Raw genomic sequence first — 13,509 nt, forward strand, 5'->3', positions numbered from 1 at the left:
AATGAAAGACCAAGAGGTCCTTTAAGTGTCCACATGTGACAAGTTAGTAGTCACATGTAATTTGGTGAAGCTAGCAGCTTTGCCAAAATACAGTATTTGAGGCTGTGAGGATGAGAACGCTGTGGCTTCTTCAGTCCTTTGATTTAAGAGCAGACTCTTAAATCAAAAGACTGTGAAGCGTAATAGTTACTACCATTACTGCAGTCACCTGAAAACACTTAAACCTGTTATCTGCATGTTGACTAAAAGTTCCACACTTGCTTTTTGAGGATTTTTAGCCATGCTAAAGTCATTGTTCTTGCATTCATTGGTTCCCAATTTCTTAGGCTGTGTGTACACTCCACAAAAACCTAAGAGCTACAGCTCAGACTCGACAGGCCTCAGTTAGCATGTTAAGTTCATGATAATAAAATTAATGCCTGAACAGTTTGTCACTCGTTTGGAAGGTTTGCCACAAGAAAGGATCTTCTCTCTAAAAACAACAAAAAAAACATGGACAGTTTGCAAGATTATAATTAATTAACAAACCACTTCTAGAACAATGTGCTTAGATGAGACCAAAGTGGACATGCTGATGGACATAATTCAACGCACTCTTATCAGCTGTCAAGCACGGTGGGCTTATGTTGCAGCTACAAGACTTGTAGTATTGAGTTGAGCTCTTCTGCAGTTAACTCATAGTATTAGTCACAAATCACCTAAAGGATCCTTCTTTTGCTACGCTTTTAAAATTCAGGACACTGTAATCGTATATTGAATAATTTCACCTACTTTATTTCTCTTGTACAGTTTTGGTTCTTCCTCTTGTCACCTCTCTCTTCTTGCATAAAAAGCAGTCCTGTACTCTTCTTTCTCACTTGTCTCCCTTTCCTCTTGCATTCCCCCCTTTGCTACTTTTATTCTTCTCTCGTCTCTAATCTATTATTTCTCCTCGCTCCCATTCCTGCCTTCTCCTCCTTCCTGTTCCCTGCTGTGCATTGATGATCAAAGCAGGCTCAACAGGGCATTACTATATGTCACAGAAAAGCTGCCTACAAGGTACTCGAGGTCCACATTTACACATGCTCTGGAAACTGAATGATATTTTTGAGTTGTCCCAGTCCCTTGTTTATGTAAATCTAACAGCCCAATGCAATAACGTGCAATGTTACTTGTTCCATGTTACATCATTTAAATTTCTGATGAGTTTGAGTCGTAATGCAGAAGATTTTTAGTTCATCAGAAGTGAAACAGCACGCCTTCTGGACATCTGCCCACTACTTCGTCTATTCTGTGTGCAAAGAATGAAGCATCAGGTGTGAAACTCTTTTAATACATTCCTTTATTTACATCCCTCCATCTTTTTCTTCCATCTTTACAATGTGTCAGACCAGATTTCACAAAAACGGTAAATCTGCAGCGGACAATATGAGCACAGCGAGACTCCTGTGCACCATTTGTTCCGCATTTACACTGATAATGTGTTGTTTTAACTAGAATTACTGAGGGTATTTAGCATGAATATGTCTCACAACTGGCATTTTTATCAAAAGAACAGAAAAGTGATTTTTTTTAGTTATTTTGAGATTTTCAAACAACTGGCCCTGTGTCTTACAACTGAGCAAAGCAGAAGTTGACTCCTAATGCTAATGATAACATCTGTTTTTGGTAAATGTGGTCTGACCCGGACTTTAACACACAATGCTCCCTAAGATGCCGTGTGTGAGATTTCCAGATAGCACATTATAATTCTTAAATGTGTCTACAAACTATGCACCAGCACAGCATATTTGTCAGTTTATTCCATAGATCATGTGATGCTTTTGTTTGCCTTACAGAGTGACTTTACAGATGGAAATCTGTGAATAACTTGATTTAAAACACCCCGCTTAGCTCACTTTCACTATTCTGTTAGCTGTAATAGTTTCTAGCAATTTTTGATTATTACTACAATAATAAAGGGATATCCCATTAGATTTGGGAGTAACATATCAAGGAAGAAACCTCCCACATAGCATCTTAAAAAGGATAGTTCAATACAAGCCATTAGCTCATTTAGAGGTTAGATTTCCCAAAACACTCGCTGCTAATTACACAGGGCTGCAGTTCATAAGACACAGACATTTCTCTTAAAGCAACACAGCTGCCTTCATACTGGAAGGCTTCTGATTTGCATGTAATCAACAAGCATCCCTGTTCTGCATGTGAATGTTTGGGGAACCAAACCCATTGAAATCCTCAAGAGGAACAACAGGAGCAAATGAAACCAACAACAACAAAAATATCTAAAATAAAAATGATGGCATATATGATATGTGCACAGTATATATATTTATATATGACATGGGCTCAGCAAAGTATGTACAGTTATTTTTCTTTTTCATCAATGCATAGTAACTTTGTAAGATCATGAGGTGTACATAAATAAGAACATTAATTAGCGACTCAAATAAATAATCTTTCATTCATGACTTGCACGATGAACACGGGGGTAAAAACAGGAAATGATCAGAGATGCCGTTAAAAAAACCCAAAAAACTCAAGTTTGTCAAAAGCGTCTTGCTCTCAGGGGTAATTTCTCACTGGATTATCTCTTGGCTATCCCTGCCAGTGTGCACTGCATGAAATCATTAGCCGTTTCCTCATTCAGATCCATGTGAAGATCAAAACTTCACTGAATTAACTGTATTTTCTGTTTCAGCGACAGCACATTCTGGGTTTATGCTCTTAGCGGAGACAAAAATCAGCACTACAACGCTTTTGACAAATTACACCAATACGGTGACATCATTTCCACTGCTCTCAAGTCGCTCTCCCATAATGCTCTCTGCTCGACAACAACGGACACGATGACAGCGATGTAGAAGAAGCATTTGAAAGGCGTTGTTTTGTGTTTCAGGGGGAAATGGACTCTTTCGTATATTTATATTTGTACAAACATTTAGATCATAAGCATCTCAAGCACCATAGATAATAATACTAACAAATCTTAGGAGTTGCTATCCATCCAAAAAGTGCAACCAGGCAGAGATCTATGTCTTTTAAGCTCGTCTCCTTCCTTTTTAATTAGGTTCCTTTAATTCTTTTATATAATTTAATTGTCCTTTACAATATTGGGGATATTAGAAGTGTTTAAACACCCTATAACTGTAGTCCCAAAGTATTGACTAAATCTACTACCTTGTTTCATTGTAATTAAATGTTAAACACAGTATATCGACGCACCTGTGTGTCCCTCACAATTTATCTATAAATATGTCTTCAGATTTCGATTATCCTGCTCAATGCTACTATCGTACATAGTCTCTACATGGTCCCATTGCACTCAAATAAAAAAAAGGATACCTTATTATCAAACACACACAATGACAAATCATTCAGTTTCTTTTAGAACAGAGCAGAACAACACAGATACGAATAACAGACAGACTGCCTGTGAGTCAGGCAGGGAGGCAGGGAGTCAGTCGTTGGTTGTATTTAACACCAGATCAGAGAGAAGTGTTTTCACCTCTACTACCTTCTGACATGTCATAGCTTTGTGAACATTAAAAATCTCTATCGGGGGAAACATCGTGTATGAATGCCCCGGAGGGCCAAGAGTCACATGTGCTCCGTTTGTGAGTAAAGCCAAAGTAAAAACGACACCACGAGATACCAGATTCAGTGTTTTTGTTTAAACACACATAACTTTGTGTCCTGGAAAAATGTTTAATGCTTCTAACTTTAGGTTTTTGGTCCTTCCAACAGTTTAATTATGTCAATCTGTAGTTTTCCTTTAAAGGGGACCTATTATGCTTTTCCTGTTGGGAATAAGTACGAAGAACTAAAAGGGTGTTTCACAGAGGATGAACTGAGAGCACTTCATTGAGGCCCAGTATAAAATAAATAAGGATTATTTTGATCTGTTACTCATGCAAACCGGCTCCTGTGGAGTCTGAGAGTAAAAATAAAGAGCATAACAGGCCCACTTTACCTTGTTTCTCTGATCTCTAATCAATGTACCAAAGACCATACATTGAAACGCACATTATTAGTTTGTTTATCATATAGTGAAACACTGACCCACAGTAAAACATCACATTTAGAAAAGAAAATGAAAACTGCTTCCAAGGACACTGATCTTTTCTGGATGTTTCTATACTAGCACCATACTTACTTGTACACAAAGTTAGAGAGAAGGAGAATTGGTCTTGGTATTGTTGAAATGTTCACAAGGCACTTCTAAATCTTTTCCTTCGTCCTCTTGTCATTCTCTCTCGGTTAGTCTCTTTTATTTGCTGCACAACAATACCAGGCCATTCTGTAGTCAGCACTCTGTATTTACAGCCAAAGGCTTTTAACCATGTAAAAAATGTTCTTCCAAAATGTGTTAGATGTGAAATTATTCTTCTCTTGCACCTCAACTTCAGCTTTCTCCTTCTTAAAAAATGGCAGTTTTTGTTCAGCTATAGCCTTTTTTTGCTCTCGGTACATTCTTTCAAAGTTTGACTCACCGCGTGTCACTGCGGTCCAATTATTTTGTTCTCTGGTTACTTGGTTTGACATGTCTTTTTAGACTCTCATGCACTATTTGGGCAGCCATATTTTCTCTGATTGAAAGTAGCCCGTCCAGTTTCTGAGGTTGTTTCCAAGCCCCAGCAAACAAATCTACAAATCTTGTCTCTGTTTTTCTGTTAATTTATCTCCGTAAATCTTCTGATTTTTCCGGCCACCTGGCCTTCTGCTTACTCACATCTGGACAAGACGCCGGAATAACATGCAGGATCATGTGGTCAGTCTATTCCTGTGTTCATCCTTCCAACTGTCGAGCTGTAGTTAAAGATTTTCTAAATGTGTTTGATTAGTCAGGGGGAATGGTCTAGACATTGACATCGTTGAGTCCACTTCTCCGTCCCTCCATCTGTCTACTGATGCCTTGAGGACACATCAAAGCAGGTGATCATCATAAGATGGGCTTTGCAGAAGTTGACTCTGGTCTCCAGTTTGTCTGTCACTGTTTCCAGAGCCTCCAAATACTCCAATGAGTCCACTTCATAGGCCTGCTGCAGTTCAACTGGACACAAATAGAAAGGTGGAGAAGATACATCATTCCTTGATAAAGTGCTGTTGAATGTGGGTTTAATAATTAAAAAGGTGCCACTGGTTATATTTTACATGTTATTGTTAAAATGAAATAATGATAAATGTCATAATAATAATTAATAACAATTATGATAAAAAAAAAAGGAAAAAAAAGAAGGCGGCCAATGAGTTAATCATCACTCTCTCTACCCCGGTCACTGTTCTGATCACCTCAGACTCCAACATCATAGCTGTAATGGGCTTGATATCAAACAATGATGGCATTGCCTGCTGGTCAGATCACTGAATAATGTAAAGAGAAAAACTTCCAGCTAAATCCCTGCAAGTCCAAGGACCTCATAATGGACTTTACGAGAGAGCAGCGGAGGAAATTTGGCCCTCTCGGCATATTTGGGGCCCACGTGAAGAGGGTAGATAACTTTAAACACAGTAGTGTTTACATCACAAAGGACCTGTCATGGTCCTGACACATGAAATCCCTGGTGAAGAAAGCCCATCAGCACCTATAGCATCTCAGCTGACTAAGAGACTTTAAACTCCCACTCAGGGTGCACAGGAACTTCTACACCTGCATCTTGAGTGGGAGTATCAACACCTGGATGGTTAGTTGCACCAAGCAGGTGGTCTGTTAGCTGAGAGAATCTTCAAGACCACCCTCCCCCATCTGTGGGACATGTAGCGCTGTAGAATAAGATCTCAGAGGACCAATAGGGACTCCAGCCCTTCTTTTATGGTTGCATGATTCATTATGTTGGTTGCACTTTTAACTCATATACAGCCCAATAGGTACATAACAGAATAATTAAGTCTGATGTAGCTTATTGCTGCATATGTAAAATCTGCATTATTATCCAACTGTTAGTTTGTTTGTACTTTGCAAAAAAAATGCACAAAAAGTGACCATTTATTCAAAGAAATGAAGGCTAGCTATCTTAGCAAATTTAAACACAGCTGTATTAAATTACTACTACTTATTGATAATTATTATTATTATTAAATGTGTTTTCTTAAAAAGAAGATTAGGGCATGGCAGTATGCCGATTGTATGCAAAAGCCTGTTTAGATGATTCTGATTTACTAAATTGCACAGTAGTAAGAAAATGTCCTTACAGTGCAATTGAAGGCAATTAAGCCACACCCTTACAAAAAGCACAACAAAGCAAAACATTATTTCGTATCGTGCAAGTTTGCCCCATCAGATGCATCAATCTGCAGCAACAAATCATGCCCACAAATGCATTTTTGTGTGTATTTAAGTAAAATCTATACTGCCCGGCACTTCATATTTTTAATAATGAAATGACAGAATGTATTTGTCTGACGAATGAACCAGCAGTCATGTAGCACAGCGTTAGTAGTTAACATGAGTTGATTAAGAAAAATATAAAAATATGCATTAAAACTTAAACATAATAGACTTATTTTTTTCAGAATAATCCTCCAAACCTCCTTTGCTCTCTCTCTCTCTCACACATACTTATATTCCCTGATGTGTCAGAGGTCCACACTTACACTCAGTGGTCCACTTGTGTGGCTCCAGCATCAAGTACTGTTTGGTTTGTTCCAGTTCTTTCTTGAGACACTGGTACTTGGCTCTGACTTCACTGATTCGCTGCTGGCGGTGCTCCAACAGACGAAGCTTGGCACTGACATACACCACCTCCTGACACACACAGAGAAGGCAGACAGATAGACACGGATTTTATTTAGCTTTATTTTTTCAGAGGAGCGTGTTGTGAAACACAGGTGGGTCTCCTTCAGCAGCAGCACGCTTAAAATTCACACAGTTAAATACATTCGCACCTCATCGTCTCCCACTGTGGCTGCAGCTGAGCGCCTTCGGACACTGAGCAGCTTTCACTGGAACACGATTGTGGCTTTCTTAAGGTTGCTGCAGGGAAAATCTATATTTCATGCTTTTTCTCCATTTCTCTTTTCCAGTGCTCACAGTGCTCTCTCCTCTGATCACATAAAGGTTTAACAGTGGAAACCCCCCCAAAACCTGCATTCATTTACAACAATTTCCTAAGTTTAACAATTTTATTCTGCAAAGTCTTCAGAATTTAGAGTCATTTTTTAAGTAAGCCAAGATATGTAGATTTATTTAAAAAGTTCACTGTTCACACAGAACTAAATGCTAATGTTGAGTTATTCATGTTCTGAAAATCCTTGCTGTTGTATTTTTTTTAAAACCTTTTGGTTTCTTTCCACACTGTCACAACAACACAAATCCTTTTTCATCCATTGCCCAACCACCAGCTTCCTCTTCTGGTTTTCCATTAGCAGCAGTGTCCAACACTTATTGTTTTTTAATGTGCTTCACCACCATTATTCATCAAATCAGTGTCACTGGAATCAAGAGCAATAGCCCTCTTGCGCTTCTGCTCTCCTTCTCCTTCACTCTTCTAAAGACATCCATTCATCCTTCCCCTTCAGTCAACCATAATAAATCCTAAAAGTTTTTTGCTATTTTCTTCTTCCTCCCTCTTTTACACGTGCTTCCTAGTCAGCCTCCTACACAACTGTAGTCCAGTGGAAACTAGATATTTTTAAAATGTGTCAAAATGAAGCTTTGAACACCGCATGTGCAAATATTAAGTGGCAACAACCATCGTAACTAAGGATTGCTGAGTGGTGGCTCCAAAAACACTCCCAGTATCAACTTCCATTACAAATTCAATTAAATGTTCTAGTCACTCTGGTGTCATTAGTTCACTCTTCCTAATCAGTGTATTAGTGGCTATTTTTAGGCTTTAAAGAGAGAATGAGAGACACTGTTTGGAAGAGGCAAGCCGGAAGTAAAGCTGGAATCCAAGAACCTGTTTTAGTTGAGAACTGGTGCCAAATTGTCTGGTTCATCTGAATCATAAATCACTTCCTGACATGGTTAATATTATTACTGAGGTTTCAGCAGAACCAAGTGTGATTTAGCCTGTTTTTCTACTCTGATTCTACCCTGTATTCAGAGTCAGTCATAATAAAGTGCTACGTTAATCCTGGAAAGGAGGAACTGACAACCAATCAGATCTGTAGACAGAACTGATAATGGCACTGACAACAATAAAATCTCGCTTAGATTACGATACAGTGTAATAACGTTTAATTTTCTTTTGTCATCACTTACTGGTGGCGTATGCAGAACTTTTCCATAGATGGTTTTGCTTTTCATCAGCTTGTCTTAATCAGTTTTGGGTTCACTGTAATTTTTGTCCTGTTCTTTGAAAGTAATACCAGTAGACTCTCAGGGGATTCCAGTATCCAAGAAAGTGAAAATATATTTTCTTTATGGTTTTAAATCTTAATGCACAAACTGTCACATTAAGTAAACTGCTTTAAATGTAACTCGTATGTTAGCTTCTAGCTACACTCTCCTCCTCCACCCTGCTATATTTGGAGCCTCGCCTGGCTCCAAGGAGACAAGATAGCACCAGGCATTAACGTTACTCTCTAGGCTTCAGTTTAGCTCTAATGCAAACTCACTGAGTGATATTATCAATTACCATCTTTACATACGCCACATGTTCCTTTACTAAAATGATACACTGCTTCCTAAATTTGAAGTTTTGTTTTCCTGCAAACTGCCCAATAACAACGCACCTTGTGATGACACTTATATGCCTGAATTTTTTACCTTCTGCCCATCACCCACCGTCATTGTCCACAGTAATAATTTTTCCCCTGGGTTTAAATACACAAACAGCAATTTAGATTTTTGCTCAAGGACGTGTTGACATGAGGGCAGGAAGAGATAAGGATCAAATCTCCAACCCTGCAATTTGTTGACCTGCTCCACCACTTGACCTACAACAGCTGTGTAGCTCAGGTGTCTTTCCTCCCTCCTCCCTCTCACCTTGCTCCCTCCTTTGTCCTTCCTTTTCTGCAGCCGCTCAACATCATCTATCTCGTACACCTTGATCTCAAAGGTTTCTGTTGTTGCGGTCACTGCCCGGAGGTTTGAGGGTGCAGGTGGCCCAAGTGGCCCGTCGACCCAGCATGCACCAGGGCTGGAGGAGGAGGAAGAAGAGGAAGTGATGGCTTGTTTGGAGGAACGGTGAGAAGGCGATGATGAAGAGGAGTCCAAGGTTAGTGCTGGGATCAGACGTCGACGCTGGAGACCTAAAAGAACAAATAAAAAGAAGATTACATAAAGACTGTTACGCACTGATGACAGGAATAGTGCAGATTTGAGCTAAGACGATAAACTGTTCATATGAACGGCAGAATAAAAAGTGTCTTTTCTTTACCTTTTTTTTAAATTCTAATTGAAGAAATATCACATGTTTGGAGTTATTTACATTCTATTTTCTGGTGCATTTTATATAACATTGAAGTGCCAGGTTATATAGTGCAAAAAAGCTTGCTTGCAGTGCATTCTACTCTCAAGATCACCGTTAGTTTAGCTCCATAATCCTCAAACAGTGCATCAGTCCCTAGTGGTGTGGCACAAAGCCACCACAGGTGGGGTGTGGCTGAACAGAAGAAAAATGCTAAATGAAACTAAGCTAAATGAAAATGGAAAAAAAAAAATATAAATGGGTGTTTACTGATATTATAGTGCTGAACTTTATTATTCACTAAAATAATTCTAGGGTGTAGTAATACCCAAAAGTGATGAGGTTCAAACCAACTATCAGAATGGGGACAAAAGTCCTAAGTGACTCAGTGAGCTCCTGCCAGATGTACTGGTCCTACCGGAGTCTAAGGAGCTTGGAAAGAAAAACGCATCTGGACTTCTTTAAGTTGCTTGAAGATGTTTCACCTCTCACCCGAGAAGCTTCTTCAGTTCTAGGGTCAAATGGTGGAGAGTCCCAGATTTAAGCCCCGTGGGAGTATCTCCCCAAGAGGGACACAAGGTGCATTGTTATTGGGCAGTTTGTAGGAAAACAAAACTTCAAATTTAGGAAGCAGCAGTAAAGGAACATGTGGCATATGTAAAGATGGATATTTGTCCCTCTTGGGGGGATACCCCCACAGGGCTTAAATCTGGGACTCTCCACCATTTGACCCTAGAACTGAAGAAGCTTCTTGGATGAGAGGTGAAATGTCTTCAAGCAACTTAAAGAAGTCCAGATGCTTTTTTCTTTCCAAGCTCCTTGGACTACGATGACCTGGATGACTGAGAACCTTCAATGACATATGGTCCTACCGGAGTTTTCCCATTCAACTATCTCTAGAGTTCATAGATAATGGTCCAAAAAAACACAGAACCCACAGAGAAGAGAATAACTGAACTGCTTTGAGCTAATAACAACTCAAATATCCAGTTGTTATAACCAATGTATCCAGAAGTGCATGTCCAAATGCACATGTCAAACCCTGAAGCAGATGGCAGAAAACCACACCGGGTGCTACTTCTGTCAGCTAAGAACAGGAAACTGAGGCTCTAAATCACCCAGACTCACAAAAATTGGGCAATAGAAGATCAGAAAACTGCTGCTGGGTCAGAGTTTGGTGTGAACAACATGAAAGCATAGATCCTTCCTGCTGTGCATCAAGGGTTCAAGCTGCTGGTGGTAGTAATAGCACCCATTTAGTATAACTTAAATGACACAGGCTACCTGAATATTGTAGCTGACCATATTTATCCCTTTATGATCACACTGTACCCTTCTTCTAATAGCTGATTCCAGCAGGATATCACACTACAAAGTTAAAATCATCTTTAATGCATTTCCTGAACACAACAATGAATTTAGTGTAGTCAAGCACCCTTCACGTACACCAGATCTCAAGCTAATTTGTGACGATATCATGTCAATATGAATTAAAATCCGTGAGGAATGTTTCCAGGACCTTGTTGAATCTTTGTCATGAAGAATTAAAAAGCTCTGAAGGCAAAGACAGGAGCAACCCTGTACTAACAATGTGAAACTACAGTAATGAAATGACCAATGAACATCACCCTCGGGGTCTTCAGACATAGCTATATGATCTTTTTTGATTTAACACATTTGACACATTCTTAAATTTCTGTTGAATCATATTTGATGTGTAGCAATGAAGAAAAAAAACTGGGAGAGGTTACTTGAACGATTTTATAGTACAGCAGTTTAGCTACAAGCTTTAGTCTTACATTGAACTGCAATATATCTGACATCTCTCTGCAAAGAAAAAAGACATCTCTCCAAATTTCAGATTCTTCCTTGAACACACTAACTGTCGGTTCACTCTGTAGGCATACCTTTCTTGTTTGCACAGACATGATCGGTGGGAGAGGGGATGAAGACAGATAAAAGACTCACTGGAGAGAGACATAAAGGAGGGGACAAAAGAAAACTGTTGTGCGAGACAGAATGGGAAATTGATAATGGAGTGTGAAGTGAGATAAATAAAAAAGCAGGTAGAGCTCATAGATAATAGCAGCGGGTCAGTCTCTAATCTAACCACTGCGCAACACTGAACACACGTGCGCTTTGCATAGAAATTTCCAGACATGTCAACAGGAATGAGAGTTATCAGATTCACCAGAAAGTCAGTGATAAGGTATGTGTGAGAGAGGGGAGAGGAAGTGCCGATTTTAATAAGGTTGCAGCTGTCTTTTGGTCTCGATGCAGCGCATAAAGGTCAAGCAGAGACATTTGTATTTCATTAGGAAGCAGCATAGAACGGGACAGAGAAAGATTGAGTCTGCGGGGAGAGGAAGATGCGAGGGAAGCGAGCTGGATGAATGACAGAGAGATGGGGTGAATACGTGGAATATGAGGAGAGAGGTAAGCACATGAATCCAGTCTAATGAAAATCAAGGATAAAAAGAGAGACTCAGCTGGAGATGTAATTAACATTTCAGCTGGATATTGCCTCGGTCCTTTATACACATGCTCCTTCTGCCTTTTTATTATTAAGAGTATAATCAGTTTTCTATCATCGGGGCTCAACTGTATCAATCGTTCCTCGCTTACTGGCTTCACCTTGATTCACAGCAAACACAGAATAATCCTTCACACCTTTGTGTCATCTTGTGGCAGTGAGGCACTGAAGTGGCTCTTTGATCCACAGAATCAGTTGTGGTGAAAGCAAAATGAGAGTAAACCCGGAGTTTACGCTGCATGGCAGGAGGTGAGACTGCTTCCCGCACACTTGGATGGAAAGGCTTATTCCAGTTCGAATCAATAATTAGACACACACTGGGAGGAGCTGCCTCTCTTCAATCTGATTTTTTATGCACATATCAATCCTCATGCTTAACCAATAGACAGTAATTTGGCAGGCACATTAGCAAGCTCTCTGTGTTCTGTTCTGGTGAATATATATTCATTACAGCCTACACCAGCAGATTCCCTTTTACCATTTCACAGATGACTGGTCAGGGTCACCTTACCTTACCCAGCACCTTCTGTAGCCACAGCTTTCTTCACTTTTCCCTTAACTGTTCGCTTCTTTTGTTACAGTGCTTTTCAACGTCACAAAGGTGTCTTTTTCTATTTCCAGCACTTCTATGTTATTGTTGTTTTGAAAAATATATTGTCAAAATTTCACGCCTAAAAATTTTTGTAAAAGTTAATATGCTAAAAGTGGCCAAAAATCACACATTGAGGATACATTTAATAGAAATGGTACAGATGTTAGATATATATTTATTCATGTAATTATAAAAACTAGCCATCTGGGCGGTTTTAGCGCAGGGTGTATTTAGTTTCATGTTTTTTAAGCTTGTGCTTAATTAGGAGTGCTAAGACCCTTCGACTTGTATCAGAAGAAATTACCACTAGTTATGTTGAGGAAAATCCTAAATTTGCATCCCTATAAAGAATAGCAAGGGGATTATCAGTTTTTACTTGAGGGGTGAAGATGTTATTAAAACGCGATTTAGAAAATTTGTGTTGTGACCTGTGTTGCTCCTGCTCTTCTTGCTGCTTCTGGAGCTCCGCCGGGAGGAGGTGGTGGCTGAGCTGTGCTCACTGAGGGAGTCCTGAGCAGAGGAGGTACTTCCTGTGTTCTCACTGCTGTCTCTCAGCATGCTCTCATACCCACTGCTGCCTCCACTGTGGTAAAACAAAGCCGTCTTCCCCATTGCCGGAGGGAGCTCACCACTCAACACACTGCTGTTAGAGGCATTATGAGATCACAGTTAGAGATGAAGCAAAAACACAGAAAAAAATACATGTTTTATTTTGTGAAATTTAAGTTTCAAATTTCTCAGAGCCCTAAAGCTTCTACCTGTTGTCACTAGCATGGCCGCTACTGCAGCGGTGTGGTTTTCTGGGAGCTGTAATCTTGCTGTAGGGAGAAGGCAGTGTTTGTACCACTGCTGCCCTCTCCTCTCCCAGGCTATCTCCCCCACCGCCTCCTGCTCCACCTCCTCCTCCACCTCCTCCTCCACTGAGAACAAGGAAATAGGAAGCAGTAAATAACTTCGAACAAATTATTTTCTGAATGAACTTAAATGTCACTTTGCCTTGCAGATTTTAGAGTTTGCACCTTACATTATCATGACTTGCTAAAATTACT

At 39.7% G+C, this 13,509-nt stretch overlaps 1 protein-coding gene across 2 annotated transcripts in view; it reads right to left on the minus strand.

Moving 5' to 3' along the window:
• Nucleotides 1–1,293: 1,293 nt before the first annotated feature.
• The window catches only part of kif26ba (kinesin family member 26Ba), a 91,115-nt gene continuing 78,899 nt past the window's right edge, over nucleotides 1,294–13,509 (minus strand). Inside the window, exons 23-27 of one of the 2 annotated variants that reach the window (XM_019359632.2) lie at nucleotides 13,219–13,368; nucleotides 12,889–13,103; nucleotides 8,912–9,177; nucleotides 6,574–6,724; nucleotides 1,294–5,032 (exon numbers count right to left, since the gene is read on the minus strand). In XM_019359632.2, coding sequence (XP_019215177.1) covers nucleotides 4,884–5,032; nucleotides 6,574–6,724; nucleotides 8,912–9,177; nucleotides 12,889–13,103; nucleotides 13,219–13,368 — 931 coding nt within the window. In that variant the 3' untranslated portion in view covers nucleotides 1,294–4,883. Of the gene's footprint in view, nucleotides 5,033–6,573; nucleotides 6,725–8,911; nucleotides 9,178–12,888; nucleotides 13,104–13,218; nucleotides 13,381–13,509 lie in introns of both variants that reach the window. The other variant, XM_005458961.3, reaches the window with a different exon arrangement.

The sequence above is a fragment of the Oreochromis niloticus genome, linkage group LG1 (genome assembly GCF_001858045.2).
Source record: "Oreochromis niloticus isolate F11D_XX linkage group LG1, O_niloticus_UMD_NMBU, whole genome shotgun sequence".
NCBI classification, from domain to species: domain Eukaryota; kingdom Metazoa; phylum Chordata; class Actinopteri; order Cichliformes; family Cichlidae; genus Oreochromis; species Oreochromis niloticus.